General features: G+C 50.7%; 1 protein-coding gene across 1 annotated transcript in view; it reads left to right on the forward strand.

Annotated features, from left to right (window-relative positions):
• The window catches only part of TNS1 (tensin 1), a 225,763-nt gene that overhangs the window by 39,726 nt on the left and 159,563 nt on the right, over window positions 1-26,474 (forward strand). Inside the window, exons 2-3 of the mRNA XM_047084469.1 lie at window positions 3,491-3,605; window positions 14,852-14,889. Coding sequence (XP_046940425.1) covers window positions 3,491-3,605; window positions 14,852-14,889 — 153 coding nt within the window. The remainder of the gene's footprint in view (window positions 1-3,490; window positions 3,606-14,851; window positions 14,890-26,474) is intronic.

Consider the following 26,474-nt stretch of genomic DNA (forward strand, 5'->3'; position numbering starts at 1 on the left):
ATAAATCGGAATGGGGGGCCCTGCTTGACTCAGTGGGGTGGGAGAGGCAGGTTTAGGGGGTGGCTAGAGTAGGCCTGAAAAGACTGGGCTTAAGGGCTTCCTGCCTGCCTCCCCAGACAGGCCTTAAATTGAACTCCGGGTCCCCTTCCTGCTCCTCCCCCCAGCCCAGGGGGTGCTGCTGCGTCTGACATTGGGCTGGGCCCCCTCCCTGGAATGTCTATGACAGAGATTGTCTGGAAGGCTGCCAGCCAGGGGCTCAGATGGGAAAACAGGGGAGGTGAGACCTCAGAATGGAGGGAGCTCACCTACCCTCCTTGCGGGCTGGGGGACAACTGAATGAGGTCCAGAGCAGGACAGTGCCCTGTCATGTCCTGCCCCCATCCTCAGAAGAAGCTGGAAGCACAGCTCCTAGGACCCAGCACGCTGGAGTTATCAGAACCCAGGCCCTGCTGCTGGGCTTAGCCACTAGGGGGCACTGCTGGGCTTCTGGCACCACTCTGGCTCCATTGCCCCCTGCCCTTGCCACTTCTGCCCTGGGCTTTGTCTCTGACCCATCCTGCCTCCCTGCCATCTCTAGCTGCCTGTCTCTTTGAATTTTGCGACAGTCTCAAACTTGAGATAGTTGCAGATACAGTGCAAAGAACTTTTTTTTCTTGAGCTTTTTGAGAGTAAGTTGCTGACACAATGCCCTGCCACCCTTAAATGCTTTCCTGATTTTCCTACAGGGACTTTCTCCTGCCTAACCCAACACAGCCATCAACGTCCGGGACCTGACATCAATACATGACTACTGTGTCCTCCTCAGACCCCACCGAAGTGTGGCCGGTTGTCCCACTGACGTCCTTTATGGGCATGGGAAAAATCCAGTTCAGAATCAGCCACTGCTTTCGGCAATCATTATCTCTTTAGACTCCATCAGTCTGGAAATCTCCTCCATCTTTCCTTGACTTTTGTGACCTTGTCACTTTTGATGATTCTAAGCCATTTAATTGGTAGACTGTGCCTCGATTTGCGTTGGCCTGATGTTTCTTCACGATTAGATTCAGCTTGTGTCTCTTCGGCAGGCAAGTGGCAGAAGTGATGTTCTGTTCTCAGTGTGTGTCCACCATGGTGCACGATTTCCAGTCTTCCCATTACTGGTGATGTTCGCTTTGATCATTTGATTAACGTGGAGTCTGCCAGGAAAAGTGACTTTTTTCCCTTTGTAATTTATAAAAGTGTGGTGTGGTGAGGTGCTTTGAGATTTGTAAGTATTGCGTTTCTCAGCACTGTGAATTTTTTCACGTATTTTGCATATCAGCATGGGCTCATTTAGGCCACTGCTATCGTTGTGTATTGTGATGCTCAAGTCTTCCCAGAGTTAGAGTTTGGGGGCCCATTCAAGCTGGCTCCTGTGTCCCTTTGTCTGTCTGCCCCTTTGATTCTCTGGTTCCCTTTACAGCCTCTGTGTGTTTCTATCTAATTTCTCTTATTCTCCGTGTGTGCTTGTTCATCTCTGCCTTTGTCTCTGCCTTATCTCTGTCTTCTTCCTCTCTGACTCTCTGTTGTTTTTCTCTGTCTTTCTCTGTTTCTCTGTCTTTATCTTTGTCTCTCGGTCTCTCCGACTCTGAGTTTCTGTCTCTGTCTCTCTCTTTCCCTCTCTATCTCTCTGCCTCTTTGTCTCTCTGGCTTTCTGTGTCTCTCTCATTTTGTCTGTTTTTTTCTCTCTGCATCTCTCGCGGCTCAGCCTCACTCTGCCCCCCAGGACTCACCACTGCAGTGTCTTCAGAGAGGAGTCCTGGACCTGCTAGCTTTTGGGATGCTCTGAACACACAAGTCGCCCCCTCCGGCCCCTGTGTCAGCGCTTGGAGGCTCTGGAGCAGGGCACGAGGAGGGGGACCTTGAAGAGAAGAACCCTCCCCTGGGACTTCAGGGTCTGCTATAGGTTGTGTCTCTGTGTGTGGCCATGTGTGTGCAGAGGGGTGTCAGGGAGCCCTGCGCAGGGTGAGGGAGCTGCCGATGTCTGTGTTCTGCCGGCCCCTGCTGCCAAAGCCGGGAAATGCATCAGGTTGGACACCAGGGTGAGGGGCCTTGGAGAGGCATGGCACCCGTGGGCAGGGATGGCTTCCCAGGGCATCCACGGGAAGCTCCCTGAGCCTGGGCCTGGGCTGAGGGCTGCAGATGGGAGGAGGGGGTCCTAGGCAGTGTGGGTGCAGGGTTTTGTGGCTTAGAGTGTGTTCCCATATGTGGTTACAAAGGACAGACTGTCAGAGTTTGAGGGTGTGGTGCCCAACCTCGTGCCATCCAGAGCAGGAAACCGAGGCCTGTGGCAGCGGCGGCTGGTGACTGGCTCGGGGCTCACGGCCGGTCGGACACAGAGAAGGCTGGACTGTCAGCCTGCCTCTCATCGTATGTGTGTGGTGCTGTCGTTTTAAAAAGGAGGTTTAAGGGGCGCCTGCCTGTGTGGCTCAGTTGGTTAAACATCCAACTCTTGATTTTAGCTCTGGTCTTGATCTCAGTGTTGTGAGTTAAAGCCCTGTGTTGGGCTCCGTGCTGGGTGTGGAACCTACTTAAAAATAAATAAATAAATAAATAAATAAATAAATAAATAAATAAATACATAAATAAATAAATAATAAATAAATAGATAAATAAATAAAGGGGCACCTGGGTGGTTCACTCGGTTAAGCATCCGACTTCAGCTCAGGTTATGATCTAGCTGTTCGTGAGTTTGAGCCCCGCGTCGGGCTCTGTGCTGACAGCTCAGAGCCTGGAGCCTGCTTCGGATTCTGGGTCTCCCTCTCCCTCTGCCCCTTCCCCACTCACCCTCTGTCTCTCTCTCTCTCAAAAATAAATAAATGTGAAAAAATAAATAAATAAAAAGGAGATTTAATTTTCATAGTGCAAAGAACCAAAAATAAAGATGGAAGAAGCCCGGGCTGGGGCAGGAGGTGGTAGGGATGGGGGTGAGAGAGAATGGAGGGACGTGGCACATAGGCGACATGGGGACACGGACAGGGAAAGGAATTAGCTGTGATCACACACGGTGATGAAAATGAGGTGCTGCTGCTCCGTGCGACTGTGTGGATAAACCCCAAGGATTAATCCTGAGTGACAGAAACCTCACAGTGAAGCTTAGAGCTCCGGCAAAATGCATCTTTGGTGAAAGGAGTCGCCACAGTACTTACCTTAGGGGGCTATTGACCGGGTCGGCCATGAGACAGCCTCCAGGGGTGTGGTTGTGCGGTGTGTGCGTGTAAAACTGTATTGAGCAATCCATTTAAAATCAGTGTCCTGGTAGGCTGACCCACCTAATTGTGGGAGTCTGGGTCACACTCAGCTTTCTCTTTCCTGGGGCACCTCCTCCCAGAAATGGGCCCAGCCCTGTCACCCCTGACAGGGCTCTCACTTCTCCTTTTCCCCAGTCCTTGCCCACTTGTCCCCTAGTCCCCTCTGCCTCCTTCCCCGGTCTTCTGCCCAGGCCTGATCACTGTGCCTCTCCCCCACACAGCCGGAGGATCTGGAGGCCCCCAAGACTCACCACTTCAAGGTGAAGACCTTCAAGAAGGTGAAGCCCTGTGGTATCTGCCGACAGGCCATCACCCGGGAGGGTTGCACCTGCAAAGGTGAGCAGTTGGCCAGGCTCTGGGGGAGGGGGTGGTGGGGAGAGCACTGTCATGGGAACGAGGTGGCCTGGGGCCGGGGCAGATGTCCTCGGGGTCCTAGCCTGGTGCCTGGTTCTCCTGTGGGGAGAGGTGCTACGCACACCAGATGGCAAGCTTGTGGGTGTGTGTGGATGGTACCTGGCAGGTGTGGGTGGCATGGGCATGACCTGTGGCTTGTGAGCGAATGGCCGGGATGCGTGTGGATGATATGAAGGAGGCACGCAGAAGGGGTGTCGCATGGGGATGGTGTGTGGATGTGTGCCTGGCACTGAGGAAGACGCCAAAGCTAGGGAGGAGTGCAAGAGGCTCTGAATCCAACTTGGGGGAGAGCCTGGCGGCTGCTGGGCTTTTTCAATCACTGTTCTCATGTGCTTCTGACACGGCCTGGGATTTGGCTGTGACTGTTGCCAGAGAGGTCAGTGTCTTGCCCCAGATCACACAGTAAAATTAGCAGGGGGCCCCCGCGCACAGTCTCAGTGACAGTGACTGACACCCCCCGCCCAGCGGCCCTACCAGATGCCTCCTTCTCCTGCCCACCCTGCCTCCCATCAATCGCCAGGGCCCCCAGTGTAGTTTGGATCACTGAGCCTCTCCACTTCAGGCTGGCAGCACCTGTCATCCGGAGTGCTGACTTCAGCTCTTGGCTTCCTGGCCCGCCCTGTCCAATCCACCGTCCTCACCAGCTCCGAGTGGGACTCCACGTAGATCTGGTCATGTCAGCTCCCTGGGAAAAGGTTTGGGAGCCCCCACTACCCTCAAGACAAAGCACTGACTCCTTAGGCCCAGCAGGACCCACCCCGTGCCAGCTCTCTGACCCATCCGCCCTGTCCCCCAAGCCCATACTCACCCCGGCTGCACCTCGCTCAGTTCTGGAATACGCCAAGTATATCAAACATACCAGAGGGGCCAGGCTCCTTCTTGCCCGAGGGTCTTCACTCACATGGCTCTACCCGGACTCTCCCCTCCCTCCCTGCCAGTCTCGGTGGGGCTGGGAAGCTGGGCATCAGAGCCTAGGGAGCAATCACGAAAGCACTTAGTATGAAAGCACTCACATGGATCTCCTGCAGGGCTCGCAGCCTCCGGAAAGTGCTAGTGTCGCCCTCAGTTTACAGATGAGGAAACCAAGGCTCAGAGTGGTTAAGTCTCTTGCCAAGGCACACAGCTGGCTGGGTCCGAGTGGGGTTGTCGGGGGTGTGCTCTCTGGGGGAGGGAAGTCCTCCTAGACAAGGAGTTTCAGCAGTATGTTGGAGGGGGGAGTGGGTGGATGGGAATGTGTGAGTGTGTGCGAATGTGCACGTGGAGGCATTCTAGGCACGTCCTGCTATGCGCAAAGGGCAGAGGTTAATGGTCCTTGACTGAAGAGCTGGGACGCCCGGAAGGAATTTAGGAGGCCAACAGGGACTTTTGCAGTACCAAAGTAAGCCGCATGGTGTCACCCTCCTCCCAAGAGGTCCGGCTGGGACGGTGTCGGGTTAGGGTGGGAGCCGGGAGAGTCAGGAGGGGATTGCTGGGGGCGGCGTTTTCCATTTTGCTTGCGTCACCGCCCCCACCCCACCCGGCCGGGTGAGCCTGCTGAAGTTAGCCCCTGAGCCTCCATTCCCTCCACCTCCCACCAGTTCCTTCCTTCCTTCCCTGGTGTGCCTTCCCTTCACCCCAGACCGCCAGCACTCCTCTGATAGGAGGCAGAACAGGGGTGGGGTAGAAGGAAGTCTGGCACTCAATGTCTGACCTTGGCACATCTCTGGCTGCAAATTCTGTAATAGTCTGTAGTCCTAAGTTCCCCAGTTGACCTGGCTTGAAGGCCTGGGTTGAGGAGGGGATGTGAACCTGTGGGAAGGGAAGGCCGCCAAGGTGAGACCTGGGTTTTACCTGGTTCGGAGCCTGGCCCTGCCGGTGTGAACCAGAGTGGAGGGCAGGTGGCCAGTGAGCTGCCAGGCTGGTTTGGCAGCTCTGAATGAGTTATTGAGAAGTGGGAAGAAAGCCAGGACTGCAGCCCAGAGGCACCACCAGGTGTCAGGACTGGGCCATGGAAGGGCTGGGGCTGGGCCCAGCAAGGGAGGATTGAAGACTCCCAGCTCTACAGGAGACTACGATGTGCATTCTCAGCAGAGGGTTGGGGTCACCAGGCCTGGGGACGGGGTTGGAGCCACTGGGCTTGCTGGTGAGAGATACAGGAGTGGGCCAACTCTCTGTGTTTTGGAACCAGAAGGTGGCACAAGATGGACAGACCCCCTTATCCACCCACCCACCCATCCATCCGCGGCCACCAGCTATGGTTGTACAGGTTGTTCCCCGGCTAAGGGGGTGATTGTGGACTAAAACCCAGGTCATGTTTTGTTCACCAAGCCCAAACCGAAGGGTTTGTGGTGCTCTCTGGTTCCTTTTTTGGTCTTCGAGTCTGGGGTTACAACATGGTCATTCTCTGGATTAGTGGCTGAGGGTGATGAGTGTGGAGGGGTGCATGGAACATCAAGGCTCTGAATTCAGTCTCCTTGCAGTGCTGAGGGCACTCCAAGTGCAGGCATGGAAAGTGAGGGCACTTTCCTAGATCTAGAGAAATGGGGGCATTTGTCCTGTCTCCCTCTGGCTGACCTGCTCTATAGCTTGGACCAGTCTTCTGCTCCCTGCCTGCCGCATTTCACTGTTTAATGTACTATGGCTGAAGGGGTTGGGGTCGATGATGGGGATGGGGAAAGGAGTCAGGGAACCTAGGGTCTAGTTCTGGACGGGGAGACTCAAAGATGGACAATGCAGGCAAAGAACGAAGGTGGCAGGACATTTGGGAATAAGTATGACTGATATGCAGGCAGAGAGGTCACTGTGAGACTGTCACCAGTCTTTTCCTTCCCTGAGCCTGTTTCCTCCTGTGTACCATGGGGTTAGTAATAAACCCTGTCCTGCGTCTCTGGGGGGTTGGTTACTGCGAGGAACACTGAGGTTCTGTGTGTGGCTGTAAAATGAATACCAGTGTTCTGGACTAAGGCTCCCTGTGAGGGAGACAGATGGATGAGACAATGGGAGGAGAAGAGGCCCCAGGCCTTTGTTAGCGGTCCAGGCACTCTGTCTGGCCCTGCCACTCACAGGCCGTATGACCTCAGATAGATCACGTCACCACTCAGGACTCAGTTTCCTCAACTGTAGAGAAGGGGCTGGACCAAGAATGCTCCCTGAGCCCCGGCCAGTGGGAGGGCCTGGAAAAGTCCTCTGTTGGAGTCTGTAAAGGCTAGATAAGTCTCCCAGTGTAGGTTGCCACCTCACCTCCTGCACACACAAGGACATCCACCTGGCAGTCGTGAACTAAGGGCCCTCTGGGCTGGACGCTGTACCAGGTACTGGTGCCGAGACCCAGCCCCTGACCTGGGAAGACAGACATGCCATCAGACAATCACAGAACATGTGGCCAAGCTGACACAGAGGTGTATGAGAAAGGTTGTCTCTGACTTAGCAGAGATTTTCCTGTTAGGCTTCATCAGGGAAGGCAGAAGGAGGCTGCGTCTGGAGGGATGTTTATGAGTTCCTCAGGTCAAACGGTGGGTTTCCCCCAGGTCCTTGGGGACAGTGCTTTAGGGAGTCTAGGGCCTTGCTAAAGGGCTCTAGCCTTCTGCTAGGCTGAAAGCTGAGAGGAGAGACCAAAATGCCGGCTCCAGAGCCCAAGGATTGCCATCTGGGCCTGGATGTGGGCCTAGTTTTAGACTACCTCCCTTCTCAATGCCACTGACCAGCCTGGAAGGAAGGGGAGGTTCCTGCTGCCTCCCCAGAGTGGGATGTACCCGGGGAAGACAATTCACCTCTCAGTGGGACAAGCCTACTCAGAAGCCCTTACTGGTTGGATTTGGGGAAAACTTGTTTCAGGGAGCTCGTTCTCCTCTGTTATTTCACTGACAATGACAGCTTTCGCCCTGTGTCTGAGGACCTCTTTGGAATCATTGGAGGCAGCCTGGTAGGGTGGAAAGACCCCGGGTTCTTGTTGTGGCTTGCTCCGGTCTGGCTGTGTAAGCTTGGGTGAGACACTTAACCTCTCTGGGCCTGACTTTCCCCTTTCTCTAAAAGAGGGATTGGACTGGATTAGAGGTTCTAAACTGTTCTCCAAAGGAACTGGATTTTTTTTTTTTTTTGGAGATACTTTAGGGGCCTGAGAAGGTAGGAAAAAGGAGAAATCCAAGGGAAGGCTTGAGGGGCTGAGACTCTGGAGCCCCTGCCCATTTGAATCAGAAAAGCTCTGGTTGTGGGAGTTAAATGTATCAGGAGGCAGAATGGATGGTGGTTTTGTACTTAGCCCAGGCGTCCTGAATTCATATCCCAGTTCTACCGCTTACAAGTGAGAACTTAGGCAGGTCGCATAACCCCTCTGAGCCTCAGTTACCTCTCCTTTCAAATGACACACATCACACACCTCTCTCCTTGAGTTACTTTGGGGATGAAATGAGATAATATGTACACATAAAGGTCTCAGAACAGAGCCTGGTACAGAATGAGCATTCCTGAATGGTAACCAATATCAAAGGAGTCCATGCGCATGATGGTAACCAATATCATAGGAGTCCATGTGCATGAAAGTTTCAAAAGCACTGGACGGGATGATCTAGAAGTTTCTTCTCGCTCAACTTCAAAGTCTCATGGCGCCCGTACTTCTGACCATCCCTTGTATTAGTTGGGGTTCTCCAGAGAAACAGAACCAACAGGATGTGTGTATAGATGGATGGATGGGTAGGTAGGTAGTTGATGGATGGATAGAGATAGGTAGGTGATTTGTTTTAAGAAACTGGCTCATGCAGTTACAGAGACTTGGCAAGTCCAAAATCTGCAGAGTAGGTCATCAGGCTGGAGACCCAGGGCATTGCAGTTCAAGTTCTAAACTAGTCTGTTGGCAGAATTTCTTCCTGCTTGAGGAGGTCTTTGTTTTATTCAGGCCTTCAACTGATTGGATGAGGCCCACCCACATTATGGAAGTTAATGTGCTTTACTCAAAGTCTCCTGATTTAAATGTTACTCTTATCCATAAAAAAACCCCTTCATAGAAACAACTAGAATAATGTTGAACAACTATTTGAGTACCATGGCCTGCCCAAGGCCATGGAGATCAGCAGAGCAGGGAAGGGCTGTTAGGCTGGGTGGGCAGGTGGGTGGCTGGGCTGGTCACTCTGTCAGCTGGGGAAGAAGCTGAGGCCCACTGGGGGTGTGGGCGGTTATTGCTGGGGTCAGGTGCACACTGAGGCTATGTGCTCATTTTCCAAGCCGAGGCCAGGAGGAAAAGGCCATTTAGATCCCAACAATGTTGGCTTCCTGTGTTCCTGAGAGGCAGGAAGCCACCTCAGGACAGAGTCCTGGCAGCCCAGTGAGCCAGTGAGGCGGGAGCTGGCTGAGGGCTGGGGTTGGGGGTGCATTTTTCCACCCCAGAAGGTAACCTATGGACCCCTCTACACTATGGGGCTCTCAGCTCCCTCTTAGGCCACCGGGTGGTGTATCAGGAGCCTGGAAGGCAGGGGAGGTGCCCTGCTGTGTGGGGGTCCCTGTTGACACCCATGGGCAGAGATGGGACTCTGGGGGCTGCACGGAGCTTTGGTTTGATGGGATCCCTCCCCAGGGGGCTTCATCTTGCAGAGTCACTGGCTTCAGAGGCCACTGTCTTCTGTGGGAGCTGGGGAGGGCCACGGTTCGCTCAGGTGGGGTTGATCCTGAGATGTGCATCTGGGAAGGACTCAAGCGCGGAGGACATCAGGCTGGGAAGGTTGGCGTATTCCTGCCCTTGACCCTCAGTGAGGTGTGGTACAGTGTGGAGTGGGCATCCATGTCAATCACAGGCTGGGTGTTTCCTCCAGTGTGTGGGATGTGCGCAGGGTTGGAACCTGGGCTTCCCCCGCTTTCTTCGCTGTTCGCTGGAGGGAGGAAGAGACAGGTGGTGACCGGTGGGGAGGCCAGTGGGTAACACAGACTGTCACAGCTGGAAGAGGGCTTGAGGACCATCTGTTCCAGGGCTCAGTGATGTAGGGAACTTCAGGGGTAATGTAGGCAAATGAGTGTGAGTCAGCAGGGCGTGGTGGGGACCAGAGAGTGGGAATGACTTGCCTCACGTCACACAACTATATGATGGCCATTGGGACCGGAAGCCGGGCCTCCTGACTAGGAGTTGGGGGCTCTCCAGTATAATAACAGCAGGGATGAAAAGCTGCTATGCTGTGGGTCGCCCACATATAGGGAGTCCGTTAATTCCCATAACAACCCTGTAAAGTAGATATGGTTATTGCCCCCATTTTATAGATGAGGAAATTAAGGCTCAGAGTGGTTAAGTAACTTGTCCCAGGTCACAGAGCACGACCTACATCTGAGCTGAGAGCCAGTCTACACGCAGCCAGGTAGGTAAGTGGGTAGATGGAGAGCTGGACCAGGTTGGATCATAGGTGATATTTGTACTGACACACTCGGAAAGCACTGACCACAGTCCCTATTTGCCCTTTCCCAGCAGGAGCTGAGCTGAAAAGTAGGGCTTACCTACCCTCTCTTGTGTCTGTTTCATTGCCCTGGAACATCAGCCCCAGTCCCAGTGGTTTGGGCTGGGGAGAATTTTTCCAGTTTTAAGTGTACTCCACGTGTGTTGAGCCCCATCTGTATGTCAGACCCTGTGCTAGGAGAAGGGGCAGGATACCAAGCTGCCAAGTTGAACAGGACCTGCCTGGGAGCACAGAGGAGGTGCCTTTGAGTGCCTGATCATCTAGGGAGGGGCGTTTCGAACTGGGCCTCAGAGGATGTATATGAGTTCACCATTTCAGGCCTACTAGCCTCAGTGTCCTTTGGGGGAGTTCACTGTGGCAGCAACAGATCTCTTTTGGGGCAGTGGCTGGAGGCGAAGACAAGACCTGCCTGTGCGGGGCCTTATAAGCGTGCTGAGGTGCTGGACCAGGTGTTTCTAAGAAGGAGTATAAATGCGATCGGTTTGCACTCGAGAATGGTCTGTGGTTCTGTGGATTGAAGGGGGACAAGGCTGGAGGGGAGACGGGACCCAGGGAAGGATAATTGGCCCGAACTGGTGCAGTGGTGGGGGGCTGGCAGGAAAAGGGGGATCCAACAGCCTCTTTGGAGTTACTTTCTGGGACAGGATGACTAATCGTATTGTAGGGTAAGGAGAGGGGAGAAGGGGTTACAGGGAGGAGCATGCTGGTCCCAGGATGCAAGGCAGGACTGAGGAGATGGCCTCTGGCCTCAATTCCCAGCAACAGCCTTTAGCCTCTTGCTTTCTGAGGGATCCTGTGCCCTGGTTTCTGTGTTGTTTATCTGTAGCTACTTAACACATCATCCCCCGACTTAGCAATTTACAATAAATATGCAATTATTATGTCACAGAGTTTCTGAGGGTCAGGGGTTCCCGTGTGACTTAGCTGGGTGGTTTGGACCCTGGGTCCCTCATGAAGCTGTGACCAGGGTGGTAGTCATCTGAGGGCCTGACAGACAGGGCCTGGAGGATCCACTTGCCAGGTGGCCCGGGCCTGTGCCTGACAAATGGGCGCAGGCCGGTGGCAGGGGGCCGCGGCCGTTCCTCGCATGGCCCTCTCTATAGCGCCTCGTGGCATCGGGACTTGCTTCTGCCCCAGCAAGTGATCCAAGAGACCAGGGCTGAAGCCACAGTGCCTTTGATGACTGAGCCCCAGAAGTCACACAGCAGCCTTTCGATGATATTCAGTTGGGTGTATAAAGCAGCCCTGTTCGTTGTGGGAGAGGGTTCCAGGAGGTGCCATTGATCTGGGAAGTGAGAAGCCAGCAGAATGTCACGCTCAAGTTTCAAATTACAGCAGAGGGGATGTGCAAGTCAGAGTAGGAAATACTGCCCCGGGTGTGTGGGGGGTTGCTGAGAAGGGGTGACTAAGATTGTGAGCGCACAGTCCCTGGAGGGCACTCAGGGCAAGAGGGCCTCCTTGGGGAGTGGTGGGCAGGTGCTCCTAAGGTGTCAAAAGCTCTCAGCAGAGCTGCTTGGAACCTGCCACTTGAGTTGAGTTTGCCGAGCTTTTGTCTTCTGGGCTCTGGGGGGTTGGGGGAGGTCTTCCCTTGCTCCCCACTGTAGAGCTTTCAAGGGCAAGTTCTCTGCATTCCAGCACGCAGGGAGCCCTCAGAACATTGTACTGCAGTTGCCCGATGATTTCTCCATCTGCCCTCCATTCAAGGGCATTTGTGGAGTGTCTGCCCACTGTGTGATAGGCAGGGCTGCCCTGTATGGTCATGCAGGCTGTTCACTGCCAAGGGCGCCTACCCGAGGGAGCCCTGGAAGCAGCCACTCTTTGCTCTCCAAACCACACACTCAGGTACAGAGTGGGGTCTGCCTGGAGAGAAGGCACCTCCTTGCCATTTCCACAAAGATACTCTACTCAGCTGTGTGTCCAAGGGGTTGGTTTGCTCAGAGGGTAAGCCTTTTTCTAATTTGCACAAAGCTGCTGTTTGCTGTTGTGGGCTGGAGCAGATACCGTTCTAGCTACTGGGGATATGGTGCGAATGAGACAGGCATGCTCCTTGTCCTGGTGAGTCTAGTGTAGGGAGAGGCACTATTCATAAATGAGCAGGAATTGCCCATGTTGACTTCAGACTGTGAACTGTATTAAGAAGGAAATTATCAGGGTACCACTGAGAAAGAATATTGGAAGTACGTAATGTAATTTGGGTGGTCAGGAAAAGCCTCTTTGGGGAGATAGATATCTGGCTTGTGGTGGATTCTAGAAGTAGGAGAAGGGTTTGGCTTGGGGAACAATAGACGGCTGGGGTGAGGGAGAGTGTTCCAGGCAGCCAGAACAGCAAGTGCAAAGGCCCTGAGGCAGGCAAGAGTTTGGTGCATTCTGTGAACTGTCAGGTATGCAGTATGATACTGGAGGAAGATGGAATCCTGGCTGTTGGTATCTAGACTGGGATCAGGAGGCCCAGATTGGATAACTTAGGGATCCATTTTAACGGATAGTTAAATATTGGGGGCAGAGTATGGCTCAGGGAAAGGCTGAGAGTGGGGTGGGAATGATTAAATGGGGGTGTACATAGATTCCAGGGGAGATCTTCAGTCAGGTCCAACTCATCAATCATTTGTTAAACCTCTACTGTATACCAGGCACTGTGTAGTGTGTGTGTGTGTGTGTGTGTGTGTGTGTGTGTGTGTGTGTGTATGTGTGTGTGTGAGAGAGAAAGAGAGAGAGAGGGAGGGAGGGAGAAAGAGAGAGAGAGAGAGATCCTTCCTTTGAAGGAGCCCACAGCTGTAGGAACCAAGGAGGTGATGGGAAACATGCTCTCTCTGGTGATACCTGCAAGGAGGTAGGGAACAGTGAGGAAGGCCTCCAGATGAGGGGCCCAGGACTTTTTCCTGAAGGCCTGGGATTTGATTAGCAGAGGAAGGGGAAAGCTCCTTCGGGCTGGAGGTAGTGGCCCAGTGGGGGGCCGGTCTGGCTGGAAAGGCCTTCAGAGCTCAGGCCACACTCAGCCTGAGGCTTTCTCAATTCCATATTCTGAGGCCAGAAAAGAAGGCGTGGGGGTGGGGCTGGGGAGTCTGAAGGGGAGTTGCCACGCTGGGGTAGTGAGAGTGGGGAGACAGAGAAGCAGAAAGGCTAGCAGATGGGCATGACTTGTTTTGGGTGGCCAGGGGTGGATACGTCTTGGTGTGGCCAGGGGCGGAGAAGTCCCTGAGCTGGGCTGGGTGGCTGGTGGGGTCAGGAAAGCCTTGTTCAGCAGCAGCTGAGTCACAGGCCTGAGCTGGGGCCAGGGCTAGGTTCTGGGAGAACAAGGTCCCAGGCGAGGAGGGCCAATAGCCAAGGTTGAATCCTAGGCTCCACCCATTGTGCCTCTGGACTTCCACTCCCACAGACCAATCAGAAGCCTTGGTATGGAGAGCCCCAGAGCCTCTTTTGGCAACTCTGGGCCTTCCTCTGTGCCTCAGTCTCCCCTTTTGCATTCTGCTGAGAATCAAGTTGGCTCAAAGACAGAAAAGGATTGGAGGAACTGTGGATCCAAGAGGTCAGGGCAGTTGGCTGTGGCTACCAAGGATTTGGGGTTGCAGCAGCTCCCCTGCCTCCCCGACCCCTGTTCTCTAACCAGTGCTGCTAACCCACTGTCTCAGCAGGTCGTGGGTAGCAAATAAGGTCAAGTCCGTGTAGGAGCTCAGCTCAGGAGACCCCTCACTCCATCTGTGGGACTTGGTGGGAGGGGACCAGCAAACCCCAGGGTGGAGGGCCCTGTGGGTGGGGCAGGCAGGGCTGGGACATTCCAGACGGAGGGAACCCCAGAGGAAATTTGATTCCAGCTTCTGGTAGTGGGAGGGCAGAATTAAGTCCTTTGTGTGTGTGTGTGTGTGTGTGTGTGTGTGTGCGTGCGTGTGTGTATGTTTCAAATGATGGACAAGAAGTTTGTGAGCCTGTGTGAGCATCTGTCCGTGTGTCTGTGTCTACACGTCCGTGTCAGGCTGTGTGTTGGTGTCCCTGAGTCAGAGGTTTCCCTTGGGCATGAGTGTGAGTGTGTGTGAGGCTATATGTGTACATATGGTTATGTTTGCACGTCTGGCTGAGTGTACGGGTATAAGTGGTTGTGGGTGAGTCTGTGTGTGTATGGGTGTAAATGCGAATGTGGGTGTGCACCGGTCTTCTCCTGGACTGTAAATCGGGTTCGTGTGTCCCTCTCTAGGGGAGAGTGAGTGCGATTGTGGTTCCTGGGGTGCCGACTGCCTTCCTGGCGTGCGCGCACACACGTGTGTGTGTGTGTGTGTGTGTGTGTGTGTGTGTGTGTGTGTGTGTATGTGTGTGTGTGTAAGGGGAGAAGGCCCCCGTTATTCCTTGGCACGGCTGGCATGGGGCCTGGGTCCGGGCCACCTCTGCCCCTGGCAGGGATCCAGCGGGGGAGTCTGTCCCCCCCTCCCCTCCTCCTGTTCCTCCCACCTTCGCAGGCCTGCCCCAGGGGCTCTGGTGATGGGGGCTCGGTGCCTCCCCAGCCGGAGGGTCCGCAGTCCCCGGCGTTCCCACCCCGCGGGCCCCGGGGAGCTGCGGCAGCGGCCCCCCTCCGCCGCCTCCTCCCTCCGTCCCTCCTTCCCTCCTTCCCTCCTTCCCTCCGTCCCTCCTTCCCTCCGTCCCTCCTTCCCTCCTTCCCTCCTTCCCTCCCAAGCGCGGAGTGCGGGCGGGGGTGGGAGGAGATTCGCCGGAGTTTCCATTTCATACCTCGCGGCTAAACTTTCTTTCTGTGTCTCGCCCTCTTCGCAGTCTGCAGCTTCTCCTGTCATCGGAAATGCCAGGCCAAGGTAAGGGGCCGCGGGCCGCCTGGCTCTGCGGGGGGGCTCGGGGACGGGACTGGTTCGGGTTCTGGGACGGGAGCGGGGGCACCGGGGGCGCCGGGGGCGCCGGCGGGCCGGGGGCGGTGCGCGGGTTGTCCCCTGCCCCGCTCTTTGTTTATGCTAAGCTTTGGGGCCGGGAGCGGCCCGGGTCAAGGTGAAGGCGAGGGCCGGGACTGGGGGGAGGGGGGCGGGGGCTCTGGATGGGGGCCACGGCGCGCGGGGTCTCCGCAGCTCCTGAACGTGGCTGGCGGGGACCAAGCTCCGAGGGAGGGGCTTCTGAAGGCATTTCCCTTGGTTGGGGGGGGGTGTGATTGTGGGAGTGGAGGAGGAGGAGGAGGACGCGTTTCAGTTATCCCATGGGCCACGCAGAGCCCTGGTTGGCCCAATTGGGGCAATCTGGAAAAACTCGGGATGGGGGCCACAGTCAAAAGAGCCCGAGGGCGGGAAAACGGGGTAGGTAGAAGTGGGGATGAGGTTGGAGGTCAGGGTTTCCCTGGGCCTGGAATCTCCTGCGAGACCATCCCACTCTCTTTATTGGCCAGGTGGCACTTTGGCCCTCAGTTTCCCCATCAGTGTTTCAGGGCTGGTCTTGGTGGGAGAGGAAAACTGAGGCAAGAAGGTCAGAAGGACTGCTGGGTCCTGGTTGGCCAGGTTGGCTGGAGCCCTGCTGCATCCTCTCAGGCCTGGACCGAGGAGTGATGGATCACGAGTTGGCTTCTTGGAGTAATGGATTATGATGGATTACTTGGGAGAGCAGCTGTTCTGTCAGATGGGCTCAGCTCTCTGGAGGTGGAAATGCCCTGCCTTACCTGTTACACAGCCCGTCTCTGCATTGTCCCCCATCATTACTTACATCCTCCCTGCCCTTTCACCCCACCTTTGCCGTTCACACCTGATCTTTCAGGAAGGAGTTCCTTGAATGGAAGCAGGAGCGAGGATGTCTCAAAAAGAAGTACTGGGCAGTTGAGGCCCAGGATCCAGTACATCTCATGCTCTGCTTCTTTATTTACTGAGTGACCTTGGGCAAGGCATCTAACCTCCCGGAGCCTCTGTTTTATTCTCAAGGGTATGGGGTAAGAAAAGGTTATTATGAGGATAAAATGGGATAATGCGTGTGAAGTGCGCAGTCCAGTGCCTGACATAAGGCAGGTGCTCAAGAGCAGAGTAGTTGATTATTATCAGTGGGTAGCTCCAAGAGCCAACTGTTGTTTTGGGGAAGGGTGCCCCTGGAGCAGGCAGGTCTGCAAGGGAATCCACTTCTTCAGGAGTGACCTTGCTCAAGCAGGGTACATGGCCTTGCTGGGGGCATCTCCCCATCTGTGTGTGAACTCCGGGGGTGGGGGTGGGGGAGGGGGAGTGCCCTCGTAGCAGAGGTGCCAACGGCCCGGCTCGCAATGGGCACAGGTGGACGGTCCTGCCCCTCCAGGTGCCTTCTGCTTTTCTGACTCTCCCAGCCTTGCCTTCTTCAGGCGGGGGCAGTGGGTTTCCGCTCCTCCCTCCGTCTCCCTCCTTGTTCTCTTCGTCCAGAGCAGAGCTTTTCCACCCTTAACTCCAGAACCTTTGTTTCCTCCCTCCTCCCGGTCTACTCCCTTTCTCTCCTGCTTTCTGCACCTGCTTCTCTTAATAACAATGGATGTTTGTACAGTGCTTCAGGCTTTAGAAAGCACTTCAGTGCATTGTCTGATTTTATTCTTTTAATTCCATCACCGCATAAAGCAGGCTGAAAGATCTCTCCTTGTTTTACAAATAAGCAAACTGAGGCATCCAGAGGTTGGATGACTTTGCCAAGGTCTCACAGTGTAACTCGTCGCCCATCTTTGTCCCTGGACCTTTGTGCTTCCTTCTAAATATCCGATCTTACTGATGTTCCTTAATCCTTACCTGCCCCTCCATCTTTGCTTTCCATCTCTTATGGAAGCAGATTCCTTCAACTAGGATAAGGGGATGAACATACTGGCAACGAAGGGTCTGAGTCTGGGTGAACAGGGGCTGAAAGAGGTCCGGAGGTGTGACAGAAGAGGGTTCCCTATTGTACAGCAGCCTCCTGGGGGGTGACAGAGGGATGCCAAAGATGACTTCTGGGGGGGGGTGTAGCCTGCCTGGTAATTCTTGAAAATACTGGAAGCTCAGAATCCACCAGGCTGCGGCAGTCCTGCTCTGCCCAGCCAAGGACGACAACCGAGAGGGTAGAGGTGGCCCGGCAGGGCAGTGGCCAGGCAGACAGAAGGAGCTTTTTGGAGGATTTTCCTCTGTAGGAAATGGGACCCACCGGTGGTGTGAGCTCCACCCAGCTGGCAAGTCTTTCCCCTAAAACCACAGCTCTTACTACCGCCCTGCCTTTTCCTCTGCTGGGAAGGGCGATGTGAGTGAGCCCCAGAGCACACAGCAGAGCTCTGTCCTCTGGATTTTACAGCCAGATCAACTTGGAGGTCATTTCATCCACCCCCTTACCTCTAGACAGGATTCATTAAACAGATGTTTATTGAACTCTTTCCATGTGACACTGTTTTTTTTTTGTAAGAAACACATTTATTTTAAGACACTGTTTTTTTAAAATGTTTATTTATTTATTTGGGGGGGGAGAGAGAGAGACAGACCAACTATGAGTGGGGGAGGGGCAGAGAGAGAGGGAGAGAGAGAGACAATCCCAAGCAGGCTTGACACACAGCATGGAGCCTGATGTGGGGCTCAATCTCGTGACTGTGAGATCATGACCTGAGCTGACATCAAGAGACAGACACTGGTTTTGAAGTGAATAAGATAGATAAGGTGTTTGCCCTTACGGGACTGACACTTTTCTGGGGGAGACAGGCAGTAAATAGGTAAACATGTTATGAAGGAAATGAGCTAAAGCAGTGGGTTAGAGAGTGATTATGTTAGTGTGGCCCCGGAAAATTCAGAGGAAGTATTGCATGAGGTGAGACCCAAATGATGATGTTACATGATGATCTGGAAGATTGAACGAGCAAGTGCAAAGGCCCTGAGGTGAGATGAGCTTATTATGCTTGAAAGGAGGCCATGTCTTGCTGGAGAATAGTAGCCCTGGGGTGTTCTGAGCACATGCCACATGATCTGATCTCTATTCTGAGAAGACTTCTCTGGCCTTGAACAGGCACAAGAGTAGGGTAGGGAGATGGGTCAACAGGCTGCTGATGTTGGCCAGGTGAAGGGGGCTGGTGGTTTAGGCCGTGGTGCTTGCAGGAAAAGCAGTGAGAAGGGGCCAGGTCTGGGATACATTCTGGGGTAGAGCCCAGAGCTTGGCTGATGGATGAGATGTTGGGTATGTGAGAGAGAATGGGCTCAAGGATGACTCCCAGGTTTTTGGCCAGAGTAACTGGCCACGTGGTTCCATTTACTGAGATAGATGGAGTGTGTAAGAAATTTCTAGGTAGGAAGGTGCCAGGATTTCTGCTTTGCCTGATTTCTTATTTCACAGTCCTTCTCGCACATGCTGGGGATTTCTTGTTGATGTGTGTCCTCTCCTGTCCTCTCAAATTCAGCCCATGCTGGCTACCCCTCTGGTGAGTGGATCATTCTGGACCCCTTAACATGCCACCTTCCAGACTGTTCCTGCAGCATGAACCCATGGCTCTGAGCTGAGAGGGGCTATATTATTTATATGAAGCAATATGATATAACAAACAACCCCCAAATCTAGTAGCTTAAAGCAGCAACAAACATTTATTATCTCATACAGCTTCCATGGGTCAGAAAGTTTGGAGTGGCTTGGCTGGCTGATTCTGGCCTGGAGTCTCTCATGGGGTGGCAGTCAAGATGTCAGCTAGGGCTGCAGTTATCTGAAAGTCCGACTGAGGCTAGAGGAGCTGCTTCCATGGTGGTTCATTCATGTGGCTGGCAATTTGGGGCTGGCTGTTGGCAGGGGGTCTCAATTTCTCACCACATGGCACTCTCCCTAGGCTGCTTGAGTGTCCTTACAACATGGCGGCTGGCTTCCACAAAGTGGGTAATTCAAGGCAGAGCAAGGTGGAAGTCACAATGTCTTTTATGTCCTAGCCTTGGAAGGCAAATACTGTTATTTGTACAATATCCTATTGGTTGCATAGGTCATCTTCATTGTGGGGGGGGGTGGGCAATATAAAGACACGAATACTTGGAGGCAAGAATCAGTGGGGGCCACCTTGGAGGCTGACCGTACAGATGCCCAGAGAGAAGGCACGGTGGATCTGGCTCCTGGGGGGCTGTGAGAGCGTTGGGAAGGGCAGAGATGTAGGAGTCAGACATACCTGGGTTTCAACTCTACCCCTGCTGTCTTCCAGCTATGTGGGCTCTGTTGTAGAGGAATAAATGGATACCAGCACCTAGTAGACAGCTTTCTCCTTTCTTGAACCACAGGCGGAGAAGGGTTATCTATTCCAGATATTCTTTGCCAGCTCTTTACCACTTGGACCTGCTTGAGAGAAAATGCTTAGTGCTGGTAGAGGAGGGGCCTCAAAGTATATGTTAAATACCTGTTTACTGCACAAAGGAGGGCTGAGAGTTAGGTTGCACCCTCAAGTTTCTAGAATAGTGCCTGACCCCACTATTCTAGAGGTAGGGGTTCCAATGAAGGAGTAAAGGAATAGAATCAAGGAATGTTGAGGGACAAGAAGTTCCCATTTAGAGAGAGGCCGTGGAGGGGGGTGGTGAGGGGAGGGTGTGAGAGCAGGAAAGAAGGAGTAGCAAATGGGTTCATAATTTCCCTCCAAAAGCCCTCTTACCTTCCAACAGAGACTGACTCCACATAGTAATTTTAGTCATTTACATTTTCTAGCTGAGGTATAAGTTATGTACCATCAAGTATACATTGACAAGTCTATACCTATATATGAACCAGATCAAGATCCAGAACATTTCCAGCACCCAGAAGTGTCCTTATGCGCCCCTCCAAGTCAGTATCCCCCAAAGGTAATTTCTAGTCTTACTTGTACCGTCCCAGATTACTTGCCTCTGTTTGAACTGCACACGAATTGACTCCTACAGTATGTTGACTCTTGCTCCTGACTTATTTCACTCACCATTAGGTCTGGGAGGCTCATCTGTGTGCGTGCACACTGTAGCGGTTCATTCTTTTTAATTGCTGTGTTGTATTCCAGCATATGAATAAACCACAACCTGTTTATCCATGCCACTGTTGATTGCCAGTTGGGTGATTTCCAGTTTGGGGCTATTATGAACAGACGTGCTATGAACATTGAATCATCTGGATTTACACAGATCTTTGCAACACACAAAACGTTTCCACTCATCTTCTCGGTTCTGTGATGTGGGCTGGACTCATGGTAGTCCTATTTTATAGATCCAAAATTGAGGCCTGGGGAGGGTAACCAACTTGGCTAAGGGCCAGTGGTCTTCTGCATGATTCTGGCCCTGCTCTTGGACCCATGGGTGGGAAGCAGGTGAGAAGGGAAGAGAATGAGAGAGAGAGAGACAGAGAGAGAGACAGAGAGAGAGAGACAGAGAGCAGGCTGGCTTGGGCACTGGAGACACCCCATAGTGCATGCAAACACCACCCTCCAGCTCCCGGCTCTGAATCTCTTGAAAGAAGTGGTCCTAAGCCTCCCTTAGTCCCTACCCCTGTGTCTCATGGGGCCCTTGTTTGTCCCCAGTTTTTTCTTTCCTGTTAGGGATTAAAATGGATGGCCCAGGATTTGTCTCCCACTTTTATTTCAGTACACGCACAGTGTATATATACACGGCAGATTTTCTTCTGCTTTGTGTTTCTTCTTGCTCCCCTGCTCTATGATGCCACAACCTCCAGGTACATTTTATGTAGCTAGCTATGTATCATCTGTTTATCTATTATGTTATTTATTTAAACAATTTTTAATGTTTATTTATTTTTGAGAGAGAGAGAGAGAGAGAGAGAGAGAGAGAGAGAGAGAGAGAGAGAGAAGGAGCGCCAGCACGAGCAGGGGAGGGGCAGAGAGAGAGGGAGACAGAAGATCCGAAGCAGGCTCTGCGCTGACAGCAGAAAGCCTGATGTGGGCTCGTACTCACGAACCATTGAGATCGCCACCTGAGCTGAAGTCAGACACTCAACTGACTGAGCCACCCAGGCGCCCCATTTATCTATCACTTTAAAGGCAACTTGTAATTTTAGAGTTGTTTTAGGTTTACGGAATAGTTGCCATGATAATACAGAGTACCTGCATAGCCCACACGGTTTCCCTAATCCCCAGATACATTTTTGAGAAATGCTTTTCTCACTCCTGATTTGCTCCTTGTTTTGAAATAGCCGTCCCCGCTGAAGAGAGCGGCTCCTTCCAGCAAAGTGCTCCTCACCCGTTCCCAGGTCAGAGAAGAGTTAAATGAAAGGACCAGGCAGCCGGGCAGGCAAACTGCCCACTCCTCAGCCTCCAGGCAGCTCCCACTCACCTCCTGCTTCTTTATCTCTCTCCTTCCCTCTTCCCAGACCCTGGCTCTTCCCTGTCCCGAGCACCAGCAATGACTTGGTCTCCTCCCCTGTCCCAAAGGGGTTTAAATCCCGTCCTTTAAGCTTGAAAGGAAAGGAAATCCCATAATTAACCCCCACCTTTCAGTCATATTATACACCACCTTTACCACTCTCTCATAAACACACCTGCGGCTTTCCTTCACAATTGTGTTGGAGGCTTGGAGAATTCTCCTGCTGTCCCGGGTATAGTTGGACTGAGGGTTGTGGGGGGTGGGTGTGTTTCATGCCTTGGGACCCATTGAGTCTTCTCTGGCCCTGGAGGCAGAATATTGAGTTTAAATCCTGACTGCATGTATAATTGGTTGCGTGACCTTGGGCAAGTTGCTTTACCTCTCTGAGCTCCATTTGCTCATCTGTATCATGGGGATTATAATAGGGCCTATCCTGTAGGACTCTTGTGAGCACTGAGAGTGATGACCCAACTGTAATGCCAAGCTCAAAATCAAGTGGTCAGAAAGTTGCTAATATTTATTATTATTATTATGTTTAATGTTTTATTTATTTTTGAGAGGGAGAGAGAGAGAGACAGACAGACAGGCAGAATGTAAGCTGGGGAGGGGCACAGAGAGAGGAAGACACAGAATCCAAAGCAGGCTCCAGACTCTGAGCCGTCAGCACAGAGCCTGATGTAGGGCTCGAACTCATGAACCATGAGATCATGACCTGAGCTGAAGTCAGGTGCTTAACCGACTGAACCACGCAGGTGCCCCAATATTTATTATTTTACATTCCTTCTGCCTTCTCCTAACTCATGAAAGGTGGGGAGAATCTGGAAGACCAACATAGCTGACTCGAGACTAGATGCTTGCCTATGTTTTCTTCTCTTCTTTCCATTATCAAGGAGGCATCAGGAAATGGTGCAGGTGAATATAATGTGTCTTTTGCTTGTTTGCTGGCCCCAAGGCACCTGAGATTATAGCACTGGCTTTCAAGACCTTGTCTGTGCATTAGAATCACCTAGGGGCAATAATGATGCCTGGGTCCTTCTCCCCAGAGAGTCTGATTTAATTGGTTGGCGGCATGACCCGGGCACTGGGATTTTTACAAGTGGCAACTAGCAGTGGGAGTGTAAAATGGTACAACCATTTTGGAAAACAGACCGTTCCTTATTAAGTTACATACACGGTTGCTCCCTGACACAGCAATTCCACTCCAAGGTATTTACCCAAGAGAAATGGAAACATGTCCACAAAAATGCGTGCATATCCATAGCAGCTTTATTCACAGTAGCCCCTACCTGGGAAAACCCCAATATTCAATAACAGGTGAATGCAGAAATTGTGATATAATGGCCCAGTGGAATACTACTTAGCAATGAAAAGGAGTGAACCATTGTTCCGCATAGCACTGGAGGTGAATGTCAAAAACACTGTTGAGTGAAAGAAGCCAGACACAAAAGTACACACTGGCTGATTCCATTTTTATGAAATTCTGGGAAGTATGAAGCTGTCGTGGCAAAAAGCAGATTAGTAGTTTTCTGGCCCCGGGGGTGGTAAGAAGACTGACTGCAAAAGGGTGTGAGGGAACTGTTTTTGGGTGATAGAAATGTTCTTTATCTTTGTTGTGGTGGTAGTTATGCACACGTATCCATCTGTCAAACTCATTGGACTATATGCTTAAAAGGGATGTGTTTATTGTATGTAAATTCTGTCTCAATAAAGTTGATTTAAGTAAAAGCCTGCCAGGCGAGTCCTCTTTGCGACCAGATTTGAAAACCAGTGGTCTGCAGCTTCTGGAGACCTCTCTCCATCCTTTCCCTCTTGGTCACTCTCTCTCTCTCTCTTTGGTAACAAGTATATTGAGGTATAATTCACATACCATACAATTCACCCATTTAAAGTGATAGTTAAGTTTTTTGTTTTTTGCATATTCAGTGTTCTGTGACCATCAACATCAGAACCTTTCTGTCCCCTTGAAAAGAAATCTGTACATTATAGCTGTTACTTCTCAGTCTCTCTATTCTTTCCCCCCACCCCTGCCCCAGCCCTTAGCAACCACTGATCTACTTTCTGTCTTTACATATTTCCCTGTTTTGGAGATTTCATATGAATGGAATAATAGAATGTATGGTGTTCATTTAACGATTGGCTTTTTTCGTTTCACATAATGTTTTCAAGGCACATCCTTTCTATGTCTGAATAACATTCCATTGTGTGAGGTTATCCGTTCATCAGTTGATGGATATTTGGGTTGTTTCCACCTTTTGATTATTATGAATAATACTGTCATGAATATTCACGTACAAGTCTTTTTGTGACCGTATGTTTTCATTTCTCATGGGTATACGGTTGGCCCTTGAATAGCACAGGTTTGAACTGCATGGGTCCACTTATAGATTTTTATAGTACAGTACTGTAAATGTATTTTCTTCTCCTTATGATTTTTTAATTAACATTTTCTTTCCTCTAGCTTACTTTATTGTAAGACTACAGTATATAATACATATGCTATATAAAATGTGTGCTAATTTTTTTTTTTAATTTTTTTTTCAATGTTTATTTATTTTTGGGACAGAGAGAGACAGAGCATGAACGGGGGAGGGTCACAGAGAGAGGGAGACACAGAATCGGAAACAGGCTCCAGGCTCGGAGCCATCAGCCCAGAGCCTGACGCGGGGCTCGAACTCCCGGACCGTGAGATCGTGACCTGGCTGAAGTCGGACGCTTAACCGACTGCGCCACCCAGGCGCCCCAAAATGTGTGCTAATTTTGAGTAAAAAACGTGTTAGTTGACTACGTTATTGGTAAGGCTTCTAGTCAACAGTAGGTTATTAGTAGTATAGTTGTTTTGGAATCAAAAGTTATATGGGGATTTTCATGCGCCGGCTGTTGGTGCCTCTAACCCCCTCATTCAAAGGTCAACTGTATATACCTAGGAGTGGAATTGCAGGGTCATATGGTAACCCTGTTTAACTTTTTGAGGAACTGCTAGGCTGTTTTTCAAAGTAGCTTATATTAGTTTTCGAGATCTGCTATACCAAAGTACCAAAACCCGTGACCTAAAACAACAGAGATTTATTGTCTCACGGTTCTAGGGGCTGGAAGTCCAAAGTCAAGGTGTTGACGGGGCCATGTTCCTCTGAAAGCTGTAGAGGAAATCTTTTTCCTCTTCCCAGCTTCTGGTGGTTTGCTGGCAATCTCTGGCATTTCTTATCTTATAGATCCATCACTCCAATCCTGTCTTCATGTGGTATTTTCCCTGTATGTCTCCACATTATCTTCCCTCTGTGTCTATCTCTGTGTCCAAATTTTTATAAAGACACCAGTCATGTTAGATTAAGACCTACAACAATAACCTCATCCTAACTTGATTATCTCTATAAAGAACCTACTTCCAAATAAGGTCCCCACTCTCAAGTATTGGGGATTAGGACCTCAGCATATCTTTTTAGAGGGACACAATTCAACCTGTAACATTGCTATACCATTTTACATTCTCACCAGTAATGTACAAAGGTTATGATTTCTCCATGTCCTTGTCACTGCTTATCTGACTTTTTGATTATAGCCAGCCTAGTGGATATGAAGTGACATCTCATTGTGGTTTTGATTTGATTTCCCTGATGACTAGTGATGTTGAGCATCTTTTCATGTATTTATTGGTCATTTGCTTTATCATCTTTGGAGAAATGTCTGTTCAGATTCTTTGACCATTTAAAAATTGGGTTATCTGTCTTTATTATTGAGTTGTAAGTGTTGTTTATAGGTTCTTGATACAAGTCCCTTATCAGATATGATTTGAGATATTTTTCCCATTCTGTGGGTTGTCCTTTCATTTTTCACAAAATTGTAAAATTTTGATACAGTCTAATTTATTTCTTTTTTCTTTTATGACTTTTGCTTTTGTGTCGTACCTAATAATTCATTGCCGAATCCAAGGTCATAAAGATTTGCCCCTATGTTTCTTCTAAGGGTCTAATAGCGTTGGCTCTTTCAGGTAGGTCTTTCATCCATGTTGAGTTAATTTCTATATTGGGTATGAGGTAAGGGTCCAACTACATCCCTTTGCATGTGGCTATCCAATTGTCCCAGGAGCATTTGTTGGAAAGACTGTTCTTTCCCCACCGAATGATCTTGGCAACTCTGTCAAAACTCACTTGACCATAGATGTGTGGGTTTATTTCTGGATTCTTAATTCTATTTCACTGATACATATGACTGTCTTTATGCTAGTACCACACTATTCTGATTACTGTTGCTTTGTGTTGTAAATATTAAAATTGGGAAGTGTGAGTCTTCTGTGTTGTTCTTTTTCAAGATTACTTTGGCTATTCTGGGTCCCTGGGTTTTAGGATCGGTCTATCAATTTCTAAAAAGCAATCTGCTGGGATTCTAATAGGGATTGCATTGAATTTATAGATTGATTTGGGGAGTATTACTATCTTAATGATATTGAGTCTTCTGATCCATGAGCATAGAATGTCTTTCTGTTTATTTAGATCTTCTTTAATTTCTTTCAACATGGTTTTGTAGTTTTCTGAGTATGTTTTGTAAAATTTATTCCTAAGTATTTTAATCTTTTCTATGGAAGAAATGGATTTCTTTAAATGAAATTGTTTTCTTAACTTCATTTTTAGATTATTCATTGCCAGTGTATAGAAATGCAATTATTTTTGTATATTGGAGATTTATCCTGCAACACGATGAACTCATTAGTTCTAATAGTTTTTTAAGGGATTCTTTAGGATTTTCTATACAAAATCATATAACCTGTGAATATAGTTTCACTTCTTCCTCTCCAACCTGAGTGTTTTTTTTTATCCCCCCTCCCCCCAAATTGTCCTGGCCAGAACCTCCAGTATAATGTTGACTTGAAGTAGCCAGAGCAGAAATCCTAATCTTGTTCTTGACCTTAGGGGAGGCATTCAGTCTTTTACCACTAAGCATGATGTTAGCTGTGGAGTTTTTTGGTGATACTCTTTGTCAGGGGCATTTTCTTTTATTTCTAATTTGTTGAGTGTTTTTTAAATCACGAGATACGGCTGGAGTTTGTCAAATCTTTTCCTGCATCTATAGAGATGATTATGTGGTTTTTGTATTTTTGTTCTTTGATATGGATTGTATTATAGAATGGATTAAACTAATTGATTTTCAGGTGT

The sequence above is a fragment of the Lynx rufus genome, unplaced genomic scaffold (genome assembly GCF_022079265.1).
Source record: "Lynx rufus isolate CCGP_SWC_20201006 ecotype Redwood Valley unplaced genomic scaffold, mLynRuf1.p SCAF_2, whole genome shotgun sequence".
Taxonomy (NCBI): domain Eukaryota; kingdom Metazoa; phylum Chordata; class Mammalia; order Carnivora; family Felidae; genus Lynx; species Lynx rufus.